The sequence below is a fragment of the Electrophorus electricus genome, chromosome 9 (genome assembly GCF_013358815.1).
Source record: "Electrophorus electricus isolate fEleEle1 chromosome 9, fEleEle1.pri, whole genome shotgun sequence".
Classification (NCBI taxonomy): Eukaryota; Metazoa; Chordata; class Actinopteri; order Gymnotiformes; family Gymnotidae; genus Electrophorus; species Electrophorus electricus.
The window spans coordinates 11,193,641-11,210,000 of NC_049543.1; the positions used below are offsets into that span (position 1 = coordinate 11,193,641).

General features: G+C 42.4%; 1 protein-coding gene across 3 annotated transcripts in view; it reads right to left on the minus strand.

Moving 5' to 3' along the window:
- Nucleotides 1-6: 6 nt before the first annotated feature.
- Nucleotides 7-16,360, minus strand: part of wfs1a (Wolfram syndrome 1a (wolframin)) — a 19,310-nt gene continuing 2,956 nt past the window's right edge. For 2 of the 3 annotated variants that reach the window (XM_035529682.1, XM_035529683.1), the window contains exons 4-10: nt 15,039-15,183; nt 14,465-14,638; nt 12,697-12,771; nt 12,511-12,605; nt 9,593-9,694; nt 2,224-2,912; nt 7-1,724 (exon numbers count right to left, since the gene is read on the minus strand). In XM_035529682.1, the coding sequence (XP_035385575.1) occupies nt 545-1,724; nt 2,224-2,912; nt 9,593-9,694; nt 12,511-12,605; nt 12,697-12,771; nt 14,465-14,638; nt 15,039-15,183 (2,460 nt within the window). In that variant the 3' untranslated portion in view covers nt 7-544. The remainder of the gene's footprint in view (nt 1,725-2,223; nt 2,913-9,592; nt 9,695-12,510; nt 12,606-12,696; nt 12,772-14,464; nt 14,639-15,038; nt 15,184-16,360) is intronic. The other variant, XM_035529684.1, reaches the window with a different exon arrangement.

The following is a 16,360-nucleotide window of genomic DNA, read 5'->3' on the forward strand; positions in this document are numbered from 1 at the left end:
TATTCGTTTGCAAAAAAAAAAAAAAAAAAAAATGTTTAACAGTACATCGGGGTCCTCAACAGTATTGCTATCCTAATTTATACCACAAAACACTGCTAAAATGCTGCTTTTAAGATTGCCATCTGAAATCATATAAAGACAACTTTATTCTCACATCAAAACTTGGTGCTATATTGATATGCATAAGGTACTGCTGAAATTTAAACCAAGAGTGCTGAACAGCATGGATTACCCACAGTACTGGACTAAAAACCACCCCCACTACACTAAACACTACCCACTACAGTAAAAACCCACCTACACTAAACACTGCCCACTACAGTAAACACCCACACAATGGAAATCAAAACACCAACATCACTGTAAACAATACATGTAGCCACAGATCCTCTGTGCTAGCTCCAGTCAACCTCTGGAGGGCTTTTACTTAAGCAGACTTCTGTAGCACTAGGGCTGCAGCAACATTTGACCAAGTTTACTACTTATACTGGAGACTCTTTTAGACAGCCTCTGTTTCTTCTCCCTCTCACTTTCTCTCTCTCCATCACACACTGATCCTGGCAGAGAGAAATGGGGAGAAGAAGAAGTCAAAGGTAAATTTCATGGCTGCCTGAGTGCTCTTTCTCCAGTTGCGTTCGATCTTGACCTGCCTCCCCTCAGGCAGCAGTGAGGAGCTGCAGTCTAGGCAGTGGATGGCTTTGAGCTCAAATACAGGTAACCTGGCACCCAGCTTTCCCTCCAGCTTGGTACTAAACTCCACCATGCTGCCAGGGTCTAGGTTCAGAAGCACCTGCTTAAACTCATGACTGGCAGAGAGTATAATATCTCCAGCCGGGTCATCGTGCTCCATCACTCCATCCACTGGCCTGCCCACCGTCGTCTCAAAGCGGTAGCTGTCGAAACGTTTGACATGGCAGTGGTGTTTAGCCACAGTTTTGATGCGACAGAGCTCCTCCTTCTCCTGCTGTTGGAGCAGAGTGAAGGTGTTAGGGGGAGTCATGTTTACGCCCATCTGGTTGTATGTCAGTGTGCTGGTGTTATGTGTCTCACAGGTAGGGTACACTTCCCCATACAGACACCGCAGCCAGTCGCCCATGAATACTGGCAGCAGGTTGATAACAGACTGGGCCCCATTTTCTGTCTCAGCTACACGGACATGGCGGAACTTTCCGGTCCAGGTGATGCGGTGACCCTCCAGGTGACTACACAGGAGCTGGGTCTGAGCCACACCCTGCTGGGCCCAGGCAGGTGGCCCACACAGCCTGCTGTACTCCTGCCAATTGAGAGTGGAGTTGTAGACTTTCAGTCCCTCAGCACTGTAGACATAGGTGCCACAGAGCAGCACCACGGTGGTGAGGCAGAGCAGGATGAGCTTCACTGGGCCACGGTGCGTGATGGAGCGAAGCACGTTCAGGATGGACAGGCTGAAGCGGGTCCACAGACGCAGGGTGACGGGCACGGCACACACCGCCAACGTCACCAACATTTTAGTCAGCTCAAGCTCCAGGAACCACTTGGCCATCTGGATCAGCAACATGACCCCCAGACCCAGTGCCAGCACAGGCAGGGCAAACAGGAACAGGAAGTAGGCAACACAGGTACGGATGAGGCCAATGGGGGTGGAGTTCTGCAGCAGAACCACAGAGAACTCCCACCACATGAAGCAGACCAGATACGGCACCAGGAAACAGTATGTTCCTCTAAATCCACGCAAACGAGCCATGCTGGGGTGAACACACACACACACACACACATACACACACACACACACACAATGAGTCCAGAGGATATTTGTAAGCCAGATATACCCCAATACACCATTCAATCTGCATGTACACATATTACAAATATTATACCTACAAATTCACCACATATATGGTATACTTCTAATTCAAATATCCAAGATCATTAACATGTATTTCTCAGCAGTTTACTTTAATGGAGTATCCCTTTGTGGTCTATTCCAGGTAATAGACAGACTGTAAAGAACACATGTTCACCTACACAACATGGTTATGATTAATCATTAGGATTAGAGGGTTTGTGTGCTCACCTGAAGAACAGGTATGGTTAGGTTTAGTGCGTTAATGTGCACACCTGAAGAACAGGTAGGGTTAGTGTGTCAGTGTGCTCACCTGAAGAACAGGTAGGGTTAGTGTTAGTGCGTTAGTGTGCTCACCTGAAGAACAGCTAGGGTTAGGGTTAGTGCATTAGTGTGCTCACCTGAAGAACAGGTAAAAGAGGTAGATGTACAGCAAGCAGGGGAGGCTGAGGGTCAGCATCACCGATTCCCCCAGCGGCACCTCGGCAAAGGTGCAGCCCAGCATTCGCATGGTCTCCCTGTCTTTGGGCAGGTAACCGGTGAGAGCACACAACGATGATGCCACCTCGATGACCAGGGCCCTGCGAGCATAAGCAGCCATCGCCGGGCTCAGGGACAAGTAGCTCAGCACTGTGAAGAAGATTGCCACTGTGGAGAGCTCAGAGCAAGGGATCCAGTGCTTATCCGCCACAGGGAAGCTGAAGATGACAAAACACACTGACACCATGAAGTAGATGTACTGCTCAAGGTTGTTCCAGCCGAAGTGTGTCTCTGCCTGCTCCACGTCCAGACCAGGCTCGAAATGGGTCAGCAGAGTGGTGAACGCATGGAAGTTCTCCCAGCCCTTACTACTGCGGAATACCCTCAACGTGCAGATTGCCATGGAAACGAATGCCAGGTAGAAAATGAGAAGGGGGATGATGAAGGTGAACAGGTCAACACTGAGGTTGGAGATGATGAAGAAGAAGATGAGAGCGTTGACGTGCTGGGTGGGAATGATGGTACTGAGCCATTGTACACCTGCACGTGATGCCCAGTCCACCAGGTGCTCCTTAACCTCCAGGACCAGGTGCAGGGGATACTGTAGGCCCTGGAACACACAAACACACACACACACACACACACCGATGTTAGTGAGCTGACCACACACACACACACACACACACACACACACACACACACTGTTACTGAGGATACACCATTATTGTGTTTTTACTGCTACATTTTTCTAATATCATGAACCTTTTTAGAGAATGTGTTGCCACAGAAGCAGATAAGATATACAAAGATAAGACACACATTATGGCTATCAACTTTTTATCAGTCCATGTTTAAATGGAGTTATGTAATAGCTGAAGTTTGAAAGAAAGGCACACAGGAATCCTGCCTAATATAATCCGTGCCCACCGTGAACTGCCTATACGATGAGCTTTTATGCCCCAACACCTGCTCCCTCATCTCCTTAATCCTCTCGTCATGTAGAGGAATGGAGGAGAGGATGGGAGCAAAAGAAAACCAGACGCGTACCCGCTTCTCTTGGGAGCGCCTACATCATTCAGACCACCCTGTCTCTTAAGGCATCACTGAGACAGGGAGCCCTCTTTAAGAACGCATGCATCACCTGCAGTCAGCCAAGCATTCTAACAGCACGTCAGTGCTCATGGACACATACACCTTAATGATGTTTTGTTTCTTGGTTTTGTTTCCTGGAAGCATAAGTGACATTGTTACCGGTGATGTTTCATCTGAATACCGTTCAAGTTACATTGACACTATTGCTGTGGGGCATTATGCACATATGCATTATGCATTATGATGTTAAGAAAGAAATGCAATCGAAATAAACTTTATTCATATAGAATTTAATGCTATTTGTGTTGACCAAAGTGCTTTACATAAAATAAATGTTCAATGGACATGATAAAAGAAAGAAAAGCTCGAGCATGAATATGTAGTGGTTTTGTGTGGAAATGATAAAAGAAGGAAAAACTCGCTAATCACTACTAAATCTCAGAATCGCGATACTCAATCTCAAAATTGCTATATTGCTCAGAATCTCTGTACTGTGAGCAGTCTTTATCTTTACTGCCTGTGACCCATCTTTGGTTGAATGGAGATGTGCACACTGCATGAGTGATCACAGATGTGGCTCATGCACTTCACAGTCTTTCAACTGAAGAGATCCCTGATTAGCAATTACTGAGGTGTCTAAGTATGAGGTATCTGAAATGTCTGAGGTAACAGGTATCTAAGGTGTCTGAGCTATGAGGTATCTGAGGTATGAGGGTGGATGAAACACAGTTGCCCACCCATACTGATTGTGGTCTGTCTGTTAGGAAGCGACTGGATCTCCAACCGCCTAACAGACAGGCCACAATCAGTACGGGTGGGCAACTGTGTCTCATCCACCCTCACCCTCAGCACTGAAGCTCCTCAGGGTTGTGTCCTAAGCCCCCTGCTCTACTCACTGTACACCTACGACTGCACAGCCACTTCCAGCTCCACCATCATTGTCCAGTTTGCTGACGATACCGTCGTCATGGGCCTGATCTCAGACAACGATGAGAGGGCCTACCTGGAGGAGATTAAACACCTGGAAAACTGGTGCCAGGAAAATAATCTCCTCATAAACGTCAGCAAGACAAAGGAGCTGATCGTGGATTGCAGCAAGAAGCAGGAGCGGCACTACCAACCTGTGAGGATCAGTGGAACCACGGTGGAGAGAGTAGATAGTTTCAGGTACCTTGGTGTTCACATCTCGCAGGACCTGTCCTGGTCCCGCCACACCAACTCCCTGGCAAAGAAGGCTCGTCAGCGTCTTTATCACCTCAGATGCCTAAGAGACTTCAGACTGCCCTCCAAGGTACTGCGGAACGTCTACACCTGCACTATCGAGAGCATCCTCACGGGGAACATCACAGTGTGGTTTGGGAACAGCACCAAGCAGGACAGACAAGCACTCCAAAGGGTAGTGCGTTCAGCAGAGCGCATCACTCATACGGAACTTCCTGTCCTGCAGACCATCTATTACAAGCGGTGCCAGACTAAGGCCAGGAGGATTGTGAAGGACCCCACCCATCCCAACAATAGACTCTTCTCTCTGTTAAGGTCAGGGAAGTGCTTTCGCTCCCTGATGACCAAGGCAGAGAAACTGAAGAGGAGCTTCTTCCCACAGGCCATTCAGGCCCTGAATCAGGGAAACTGATAAACTGTGGGGACCACCACCACCATGTAACTGCAAATATTCATTTGTAAGATGGAACTGTACATTGTGTACATACACTTATACATATCCATATATACATTGTACATTGTGTATATAAACATACTATACATATATTGTACATACATTGTTAATATATTTTGTATATATATAGATATATATTTCCCTATACACCCCTGTTTTTTCTCCTCAGTTTGGACAGAGCAATCAAACCATTTAATTGTGAGTTATACTGTGTATGACTATGTATGTGACAAATAAACCAAACTTGAAACGTGAAACTTGAAACTATCTGAAGTATCTGAGCTACCTGAGATACCTCAGATCAGTTCCTGAAGATCAATCTGTTTTAGATATGAAAATTACATTTTTAGCAAGGCAGATGTGAAATCCACATGTGGGAATTTAGTCTAATACAGATTTCCACACACTCTGGCCACTTCACATCTTTAATTCTGTCAGATTTGTTTGTAATTTCGGTTTTATACAAGCCTAAAAAGTTATTTAACTTTTATAGGCAGTAGGGTATGAATGCAAGGAGACTGATATGTCAAATATTTTTTCACATATATGCTGTACCCAGACAAAACAGTCATCGTAAAAACAATGAGTGCTCAGAGCAGAAGAATCAGGTCCGTGTGTGGGTGTTTTAGGACTTGATAAGGGAGCCATACAAAAGTTTATGATTTCACTCTGTACTACAGGAAAACAGGACTGTAAATTACCAATCTTTATGAACATTTATAAGGATAGACTTTGTCAAGTAAAAAATTTGATTAATAAAAAAAAAGTTTCAACTGCGGCTGGAACGATTTGGATACCAGCCACAAACGTTTTTTAGTTACTCTTGATTTATTTATTTTTCATCTGCGGCAGGGACAACTGTGGCTGGTATCCAAATCCTTAACAATTCTAGCCAAAAGATTTCAGATGAATAGATTATATGAAGTAATCTAAACACATTCTGATTTTAACTGGGTAGATTATATGAAGTAATCTAAACACATTCTGATTTTAACTGGGTAGATTATATGAAGTAATCTAAACACATCTTGATTTTAATTGGGTATTTTATATGAGGTAATCTAAAGACAAAAGTCAGCCTTTAGCTAGACCTGCATAATCCAGATCTCACACAGCTCACAGAGAAAAGAACTGACAATTGACCATGAGGTACCATTATACAACTAAAACAGACATCAAATAACTGACTATTGCAAGAAAACCTGATTAATTTCTCGTAGCTTTGTTCAAGATATCCAGTTATAGCCTATCTGTGTCTTTAGAAATGTAGACAAAAAAATTCTACAGTCGTGGCCAAAAGTTTTGAGGCTATCATAAATTTAGGTTTTCACAATGTTTGCTGCTTCAGTTTTTATAGTGGCAGTTCGCATTAACTGTAGATTGTGAAGAGTGATCAGATGAATTGCAATTAATCGCAGAGTCATTCCTTTCCATTAAAATGAACTTAATCACAAAAATTACTGCATTCCAGCCACTGCATTTTAGCTCTACCACAAAATGGCCTGCTACCATCATTTCAGTGATTTTCTCATTAGCTCAGGCGAAAGTGTTAATGAAGACAAAGCAGCTGATATCACTCTGTCATGTTGATTAGAAGAGCAGACTGGTTGCATTAAAAGCGTGGTGATGCTTGAAGTTTTCTTCTGTTAACCATGGTTACCTCTAAGGAAACACATGCAGTCATCATTGCATTGCATTAAAAGGGCTTCACAGGTAAGGACATTGCTGCTTGTAAGATAGCACCTAAATTAACCATTTTTCAAATCATCAAGAACTTCAAGGAAAGAGGTTCAATTGCAGTGGCGCCCAAGAAAGTCAAGCAAGCACCAGGACCATCTCCTAAAGAGGTTGCAGCTACGGTATCGGGTCACCACCAGGGAAGAGTTTGTTCAGGAATGGCAGAAGGCAGGTGTGAGTGCATCTGCATGCACAGTGAGGCAAAAGCTTTTGGAGGATGGCTTGGTGTCAAGAATGGCAGCAAAGAAGCCACTTCTCTCTAAGAAAAACATCAAGGACAGACACATTCTGCAGGAAGTATAGGGATTGGACTGCAGAGGACTGAGGTAAAGTTATTTTCCCTGATGAAGCCCCCTTCAGACTGTTTGGGACATCTAGACAAATGATTGTCCGGTGAAGAAAAGGTGAGCACTACCATGAGTCCTGTGTCATGCCAACAGTGAGGCATCCTGAGACCGTTCATGTGTGGGGTTGCTTCTCAACCAAGGTATTGGGTTTGCTAAAATCTTTTCCTAAGAGCACTGACATGAATAAAGAATAGTATCAAACATCCCCTAAGAGCAACTTCTCCGAAAGATCCAGGAGCCATTTGGTGATGAACAATGCTTTTTCCAGCATGGCAGAGCACCATGTGACAAGGCAAAAGTGATAACCAAGTGGCTCTGTGAAAAAAACATTGACATTTTGGGTCCATGGCCAGGAAACTTCCCAGATCTCAATCCCACTGAGAACCTGTGGTCAAGCCTCAAAAAGAGGGTGGACAGAACCTGTGATCAACTCCAAACACTGATTAGGCAATAATGGGTTGCCATCAGTCAAGATGTTGCCCAGAAGCTGATACCAGCATACCAAAGTGAATTGCACAAGTCTTAAAAAAGAAGGGTAAAACCAGTATATATTAAGTCTTTGCTTAAACTGGATGTATTTGTCAGTAAAAAGTTAATAAACCTTTGAATTATGCATAGAATTGTACTTCACTATACCATATAAACATTTGACAAAAGGCTCTAAACAAACTGAGGCAGTAAACTTTGTAAAAACCAAAATTGGTGTCAGTCTCAAAACTTTTGGCCATGACTGTACACATTGCTGAACGGAAACCTTTTACTGACGATCAGTGCAAAGCATTTAGACCTGCAGCTTTTCCCTCTTTTCTGGCCAGTTCAATAGTGCCCATTTGTTTCAAGCCTCTTTGGATCTCTGAGAGAGATCTTCCAAAATTACCCCATAGTTGTTACATTAAGGAGTATTTCCCCTCATCAGGCTGATGGCCTAACCACGCACAATGTCCACTGACCGATGGCCAGTTGTTTAACATTTTCACCCACTCATTCCTCAATACCTGCCACTCTTAATTTCCACCTCCTATTATATGCTGGGAATCACATCAATTTACTGATGTTACTGTGTGACAGTGTTTACTGATGTTACTCTTTGGGGATGTTTACTTATGTTACTGTGTGAGGGTGTTTCCTGTGTTAGGATATTTACTGTGTTGGGATGTTTCCTGATGTTACTGTGTGAGGGTGTTACTGTTCTGTGGAGCCATTGTTGGAGGATGTTATTCAGATCTTTGTAACAAGGCAATCCTGGGAATGAATGGCAAGGGTTTCTGCTGGTTAATTGCCATGTTGTTGTGGTTTCTGATGACTAAAAATCACCAGGGGTCAACCAGGTAGCAGATAGAGGAGTGCCAGAGGCAAATGAAAAACCAAAATGGAATGTGAAGATGAACACCCAGTGGAAGCAGGATTTGAACAGGAGTAGTGAGGTGTACAGCATATAGCAAGACCCACTACATTACCAGGAGCTTGGGGGGGAAAAAAACCCATCAGAAGAAACAGAGAAAATGTGCTGCACCCTACAGATGAAGAGGGTTACAGCAGCAGCTGGAGAGAAATCCACACCAAATCAGAAAGAAGGATATTACAGTTGTGGAGACATGTGTTTTCCAAAGAAACGAACAAAGTCTCCCCTCAACTCACCAGGCATAAGAGCCAAGACTAGGAATAACTGATCAGAGAGCAGCATGTTAACCACTACCCCAAAGATACCACTCTGAGAGAAGCAGAGAGAAACAGAAACAACCACGGGATAAAAGGGAAAACTTTTCCTCACAGAACAGATAAGGGGAAAAAAAAAATTCTTATAGGGAACTCTCCATTCAAGATACCATTTACAGGCAAGGTTTGTGACATCATATTGCTGAGACTGGTCTTTGTGAAGCCCTGATATGATTAGTATCACATGATCTCCCTAAGTGGCCCTTATATGATTAGCATCACATGGACCATATATGATTGGCATCACATAGCTCTTATATAATTAGTATCACATGGTCTCCCTCTAGTTGTAGGAGGCCAATGCCTCAGGTGGCCCCTTACAATCCTCAACCACTGTGAGGTGTGTTTTCCCAGGAAGTAAGTCATATTTTAGGAAGTAAAATATTCTTTATAATGAAGTTATATTTATATGACATCTTTTAAGGAACCCAAGGTCGATTTACAGTTAGCACGCAGAGCTTTACAATTAACACAGTTTTTAGATCCAGTCACACACCAATGAGAAATGGCAGCCAATCACGCACAGCACAGGAAGTTAGATGTGATTTATGAGGAAGTGATCTGGTGATTTGAAGATTTAAATCAGTTTTTAAGGAAAGCAATGGGCTTTATATTCAGTGGTTGTGTGTGAGTGTTACTTGCACTTCCCTCCTGCACAGGAAACACCTGAATATTACGGCGACAGCAAGTGTGTGGTTTATGAGGAAGTGATGCATATTGTACCAGGAAGTGGGCTTTGATGTCCATTGCTCTCTTCATGGCATCACTACGTTTGGTGGTCAACAGCATCCCACTGCCTGCCCACTTACTCTTCAACATACGCTTCTGAGAGGCACACACACACACACACACACACACTCACACACACACACCAAAAAAAAAAAAAAAATTTAATTATTGACTACAATTACTCTGAAAACAATTTATTATAATTAGCACAATTATATTATTCTCACATTGTTTTTCTCACATCACTGCTCATAAATACACATCTTACATTATTTTTATTATAAACATTGCTTATGTTACTTCAATGACAGTAATACAGAATTACTATTAAAATCATTACTAATGTTACTCGGGCACATTTATGACATTCTGACTGAGCCCACTCTGAAAAGACCCAGAACTCCCTAACTAAGTACACTGGTAAAAGGCCCAGGACTCCCTAACTGAGCCCACTGGTAAAAAGCCCAGGACTCCCTGACTGAGCCCACTGGGAAAAGACCCAGAACTCCCTAACTGAGCCCACTGGTAAAAGGCCCAGAACTCCCTGACTGAGCCCATTGGTAAAAGACCCAGAACTCCCTAACTGAGCCCACTGGTAAAAGACCCAGGACTCCCTAACTGAGCCCACTGGTAAAAGGCCCAGGACTCCCTAACTGAGCCCACTGGTAAAAGGCCCAGGACTCCCTAACTGAGCCCACTGGTAAAAGGCCCAGGACTCCCTAACTGAGCCCACTGGTAAAAGGCCCAGGACTCCCTAACTGAGCCCACTGGTAAAAAGCCCAGGACTCCCTGACTGAGCCCACTGGGAAAAGACCCAGAACTCCCTAACTGAGCCCACTGGTAAAAGGCTCAGAGCTCCCTCACTGAGCCCACTGGGAAAAGACCCAGAACTCCCTAACTGAGCCCACTGGGAAAAGACCCAGTACTCCCTAACTGAGTCTGCTATGTCATCATATGGCCCAGTAAGCCAGTCGTTTCACTGATATTAGTCTACATCACTCATACAGGGTCGGGCAAGCAATGCGACTCTCACGGCCATCCAGATGTTTAGACAAGGTTGAGTCATAAGGTTGAGTCATAAGGTTAAGTCATAAGGACAGGCATTTTCCTTTTTATATAACAGTTCGTATCAATAGTAATGCTACTGTTTATACATCAAAATTAGACCAGTTAACTCTTTCCTCCCCTCTGCGATACAGCCTCCTCAGTCCTATAGTAAATTCTCCCTCAGTTTGTTTCACGAGAGTTTCTCCTTGTCCTCTAAGTTTTCCTGTTATGCCTTAATCATGCTCTCTCACTACAAATCATGTTTGGTTAAGCTTCTTTTTCTTGGCCGCTGTTTGGTTTGATAAGTAGACTGCCGGTTGATCATTCTCACAAGTTATCTGAACAGTTTTCTTTTGTTCTTTTTTTTCTCTTATTAGGAAGCCACTTTGGTCCACCACAATTCCAGTTTGTGTTTTGGCTTCTTCATTTGCTATATTTGTTATACTACAGCAATATTAGATGACTTAATACTTCTGATCATTATTATAATCTTAATCAATGATTTTTATGCATGTTCTCCTATCTCTGTTTATTCTACTCTAGTTATAACACTTGTGAGTCACGAGTGATATTCTAATATTTGGTAGTCGAGAAATAGGTTATCAAACTGGTGACTTTCATGAGTTGAGACTGAATTAATGATCAGTAACAGATTAATTAAAATGAATTCATTTTCCAAATTAATAAGGGTGGTGCCCAAATTAATCTTATCAATCATGACTGACAATTTATAAAAGTGTTAAAACCTCTACAGCAGTGTTGGTATATTGCTAGTGTTAGTGCAGTGTTTGTATAGTGTTTTGTATTGTTGGTGCAGTGTTAATATATGGTTAGTGCAATGTTGCTGAAATGTTGGTGTGACTAGTGTTAGTGCAGTGTTGATATACTGTGGTGTTAATGCAGTGTTGGTGTGGTGTTGGTATAGTGCTAGTGCAGTGTTACTGCAGTATTGATATAGTGTTAGTGCTGTGTTGGTATAGTGTTAGTGCTAGAGCAATGTTGGTATTATGTTGTGCAGTGCTGATAAGGTATTGGTACAGTGTCAGTGCAAGTGAAGAGTGGATACATTGTGTAGTGTTGGTATAGTGTTAGTGCAGTGTTGGTGTGGTGTTGGTATAATGTTGTGCAGTGTTGGTGTGGTGTTGGTATAGTGTTAGTGCAGTGTTGTGCAGTGTGGGTATAGTGTTAGTGCTAAAGCAGTGTTGACATAGTGCTAGTGCAGTGTTGGTATAGTGTAAGTGCTAATGCAGTGTTGGTGTAGTGTTACTGTGGTGTTGGTATAGTGTCCGTGCAGTGTTGTTATGTTGGTATAGTGTTCGTGCAGTGTTGCTGTGGTGTTGGTATAGTGTTAGTGCAGTGTTGGTGTGGTGTTGGTATAGTATTAGTGTGGTGTTGGTGTGGTGTTGGTATAGTGTTAGAGCGGTGTTGGTGTGGTGTTGGTATAGTGTTAGAGCAGTGTTGGTGTGGTGTTGGTATAGTGTTAGAGCGGTGTTGGTGTGGTGTTGGTATAGTGTTAGAGCGGTGTTGGTGTGGTGTTGGTATAGTGTTAGAGCGGTGTTGGTGTGGTGTTGGTATAGTCTTAGAGCGGTGTTGGTGTGGTGTTGGTATAGTGTTAGAGCGGTGTTGGTGTGGTGTTGGTATAGTGTTAGAGCGGTGTTGGTGTGGTGTTGGTATAGTGTTAGGGCAGTGTTGGTGTGGTGTTGGTATAGTGTTAGAGCAGTGTTGGTGTGGTGTTGGTATAGTGTTAGAGCAGTGTTGGTGTGGTGTTGGTATAGTGTCAGTACTGGTATTGTGTTGATGTGATATATAGTGTTGTGTTGAGTGAATGTTCCTGCCTGAGCCTGGTGCTGAATCAGCAGACGTACCGTGTCACTGCTGTTCTGCAGAGGTGAGGAGTTGATGCCCTGTGCAAAATTTTTAGTCATCTCAACAAACCTGTCCACATCCACATACTGGGAGCCTGTGGCAAGGCGGGGAAACAGGTGAGTGCGTGTGTTGTGATTTAGGTACACCATTATCTCAGACATGACACACGTTCACGGCACACTTACCTTTACTGGTCACCATGGTCTCCAGAACTTTTCTCTGTGTGTTTGTGTCAAGCCTTCCACTGCATACGGCACCTGCTAGTCCACACGAAACACTGACAATAGAACCTCCTGCTCCAACACACATTACATATTAGACACATATTATTTACCAATGATATTAAATTCTATACTTGCATTATACTGAGTGTGTGTTACAGATATACACATTGGTATATCTATGTGACAACGCTTGCTCAGTGTCCATTGTAAAAATGAAATGATTTGATTCGACAGTGTTTTTGTTTCCTTGTCTTTCAGTTTTGGTTTCCTTTCAGTTTTTTCAGGGTGCTTGTGATTTTGTTTTCTAATTTTGTGTGCTGCTCTCCTCCAGTTATCTATCATAAAAAGTTGCTTTTGTCACCTTTGATTTCTACTTGACATAACAAAAAAAACTGCCATGCAGCAAATATTTTAGTGAAGGTTTTGACATTGACAGATTTACCCTTGCTGTAAAAATGTTATGTTCAGAAATTCAAAAATGCTTCTGGGATGAAAAAAGAGAGGCTGGCACAATGCGAATAATTCTCCCCCACTGGGAAGTTTAAAATTACAGACTATAGCTGATCTATTACAATTTGTGTTCATGTCAAGTAATATTATTACTGGATAAAAACTGGCAGTGTCAAAAACTAAATATGCTTTTCATATCATTTTTATGACAGTACAGATACCTGAGAAACTAGAGCATTTTTTAAATCAGGAGCCTCATGTGAAAAGGTTTAGGGTTAGTCTGGTAGAGCCTCACCTAACCCTAACACTAACCCTAACACTAACTCTAACCCTAACCCTAACACTAACCCTAATACTACGCCTAAACCTAAGATTAGCCCTAACACTAACTCTAACCTAACCCTAACATTAATCCCAACACTAACCCAAACTCTAACCTAACCCTAACACTAACCCTAAACCCTAACCCTAATACTAACTTTAACCCTAACACTATCCCTTACATTAACCCTAATACTAATACTAACCCTAACAATAACCCTAAACCTATCCCTAACAATAACTCTAACCCTAACCCTAACTCTTACATTAACCCTAACAGTAAACTAACCCTAACATTAAGCCCAACACTAACCCTAACCCTAACTCTAAACCCCTAACCCTAACTCATAACCTAATAACCCCATAACCTTAACTCTAACCCTAATCCCAAACCTAACACATTAACTTTAATCCTAACGCTAACCCTTACATTAACCCTAACCCTAACCTAACCCTAACATTAACCCTAACACTAACCCTAAACCCTAACCCTAAATCTATCCCTAAAACCTAATCCTAACACTAACACTAATACTATCATCATTATGAGCTGCAAAGTCAGTCATAATACGCTGTCATTTCCACCTATCCTAATGGACCAGAAATCTGTGCAGTTTGATTTAGTTATGTCAATGTTACATGAAAGTTCACAAATGCAGCTTTTATGACAAACATTATTCACTGAAAGGGGAAAGTCCTTAGCCTCTCTTTCCCATGGGTGCCAACAAAATGTTCCCTCCAGAATGTTTACCTCATGGGTCAGATTTTCTGTAAATACACACAAATTTTACCATTAAGTGTTTCTGGTTTTTATGTAAAGATAAAAATCACAATAAAAGTCACAATAAAAACAGCTTTGCAGCTCATCTTCCTCAAGCAGATCACTGTGTGTTTGTGTGTGTGTGTGTGTGTGTGTGTGTGTGTGTGTGTTTGTGTGTTTGTGTGTGAAGGCTCTCACCTGGCCCTGCGTTGACCTTGCTGACATTCTCCAGCATCTCAGACATGGCCACGTTTTGCTTCCTGTCAGGATTTAGTTTCCAGTACATCATCATGGCAGCGCGGCGAACAGCCTGTTCAAACTTACTCTCTGTCGCCAGCTCACGCACCTCTGTCTCATTCTCTGGAGTGATACCTGATGGCTCAGACAGCAGAGAGAGTGGGCCAATCAGAGGGCAGAGAGAGTGGGCCAATCAGAGGGCAGAGAGAGTGGTCCAATCTGCATCCGAATGATCACAGGACCTGCTCACCCAGTACTGCATTACAACAATAATTAAGACAACAAGAAACATTACAACAATAAATGTTCAACAGAAGTAAACAAAACTTTAAATGTTCTCATTATCTTTATTTTTGTTTATAGTTTTTTTTCTTGCTGTATCTTGTGCTGCATGTTGCATTGCTGCATTGAGTCTCCTGCAAATATTGCGTGTGTGTGTGTGTGTGTGTGTGTGTGTGTGTGTGTGTGTGTGTGTGTGTGTGTGTGTGTGTGTGTGTGTGTGTGTATGTATATACATGTATGTCTGAGTCATTACCTTTCCTCTGTACCCAGCAGCGCTGCAGTAGTCTGCCTGCATCCCTCCGACCCTGTCTAGCTGCCCTTAGCAGCCACTCCACCGCCTGGAGATTATGACCTTCAGTGTCGCCCTCTGCTGCCAGCTTCAGGTAGTGTTTACCTAACTATATATATACACACACACATCAAATACCAAAATATGAACATTGTTAACACTGTGTATCTGTCCATTAAGACAGCACATACACACACACACACACATACACACACACATATATATATATATATATATATATGTGTGTGTGTGTGTGTGTGTGTGTGCATATGAGCGAGCTACAACTAAAGGCGGCGTGTGTGTGAGCCACTGCTAAAGATAGTGTATGTGTGTGTTAGAGAAAGAGAGAGCTCCATTGCTAAAGGCAGTGTATGGGTGTGGGTGTGTTTACGTTTATCTGTGTATGTGCGTGAATGTGTCAGTGTGTGTGTGAGCCACTGTGTGGATGTGTGTGTGCACATGTATGTGTCTCTGTGTGTATGTATGTGTGAGAGAGAGATTATCAGAGTAATAGAGAGAAACAGAAATACATGTGTGTAGATTTAAACAGAGCTGTGTTTGTATATTCGAACAGAGATACATGTCTGTAGATTTGAACAGAGATACATGTCTGTAGATTTGAACAGAGATACAGGTCTGTATATTGGAACAGAGATTCATGTCTGCAGATTTGAACAGAGATGTATGTCTATATTGAAACAGCTTCTGTCCTCTTTGTGAATATGTGTGTAAGTGTTCCGAGGGAGTTATACTGAGAGACATCTCATCTTCCACAGAGCTGAAAATAGACACCCACTCATGGCCAGACAGAATGCCCAGCAAGCCCTAATACGCACACACACACACACACACACACACACACACACACACACACACACACCCTCCCCCACACTCTTTCACACACACAAACTGCTCCTTTTTACCTTTCCCAAAATAGTTAGTGTGGTATAATAGCTAATATGTTATAATAGCTAGTATGGTATAATAGTATGTTATAATAGTTAGTGTGGTATAATAGTTAGTATGGTATAATAATATGTTATAATAGTTAGTGTGGTATAATAATATGTTATAATAGTTAGTGTGGTATAATAGCTAGTATGGTATAATAGTATGTTATAATAGTTAGTGTGGTATAATAGTTAGTATGGTATAATAATATGTTATAATAGTTAGTGTGGTATAATAATATGTTATAATAGTTAGTGTGGTATAATAGTTAGTATGTTATAATAGTTAGTGTGGTATAATAGCTAGTATGGTATAATAGTATATTATAATAGTTA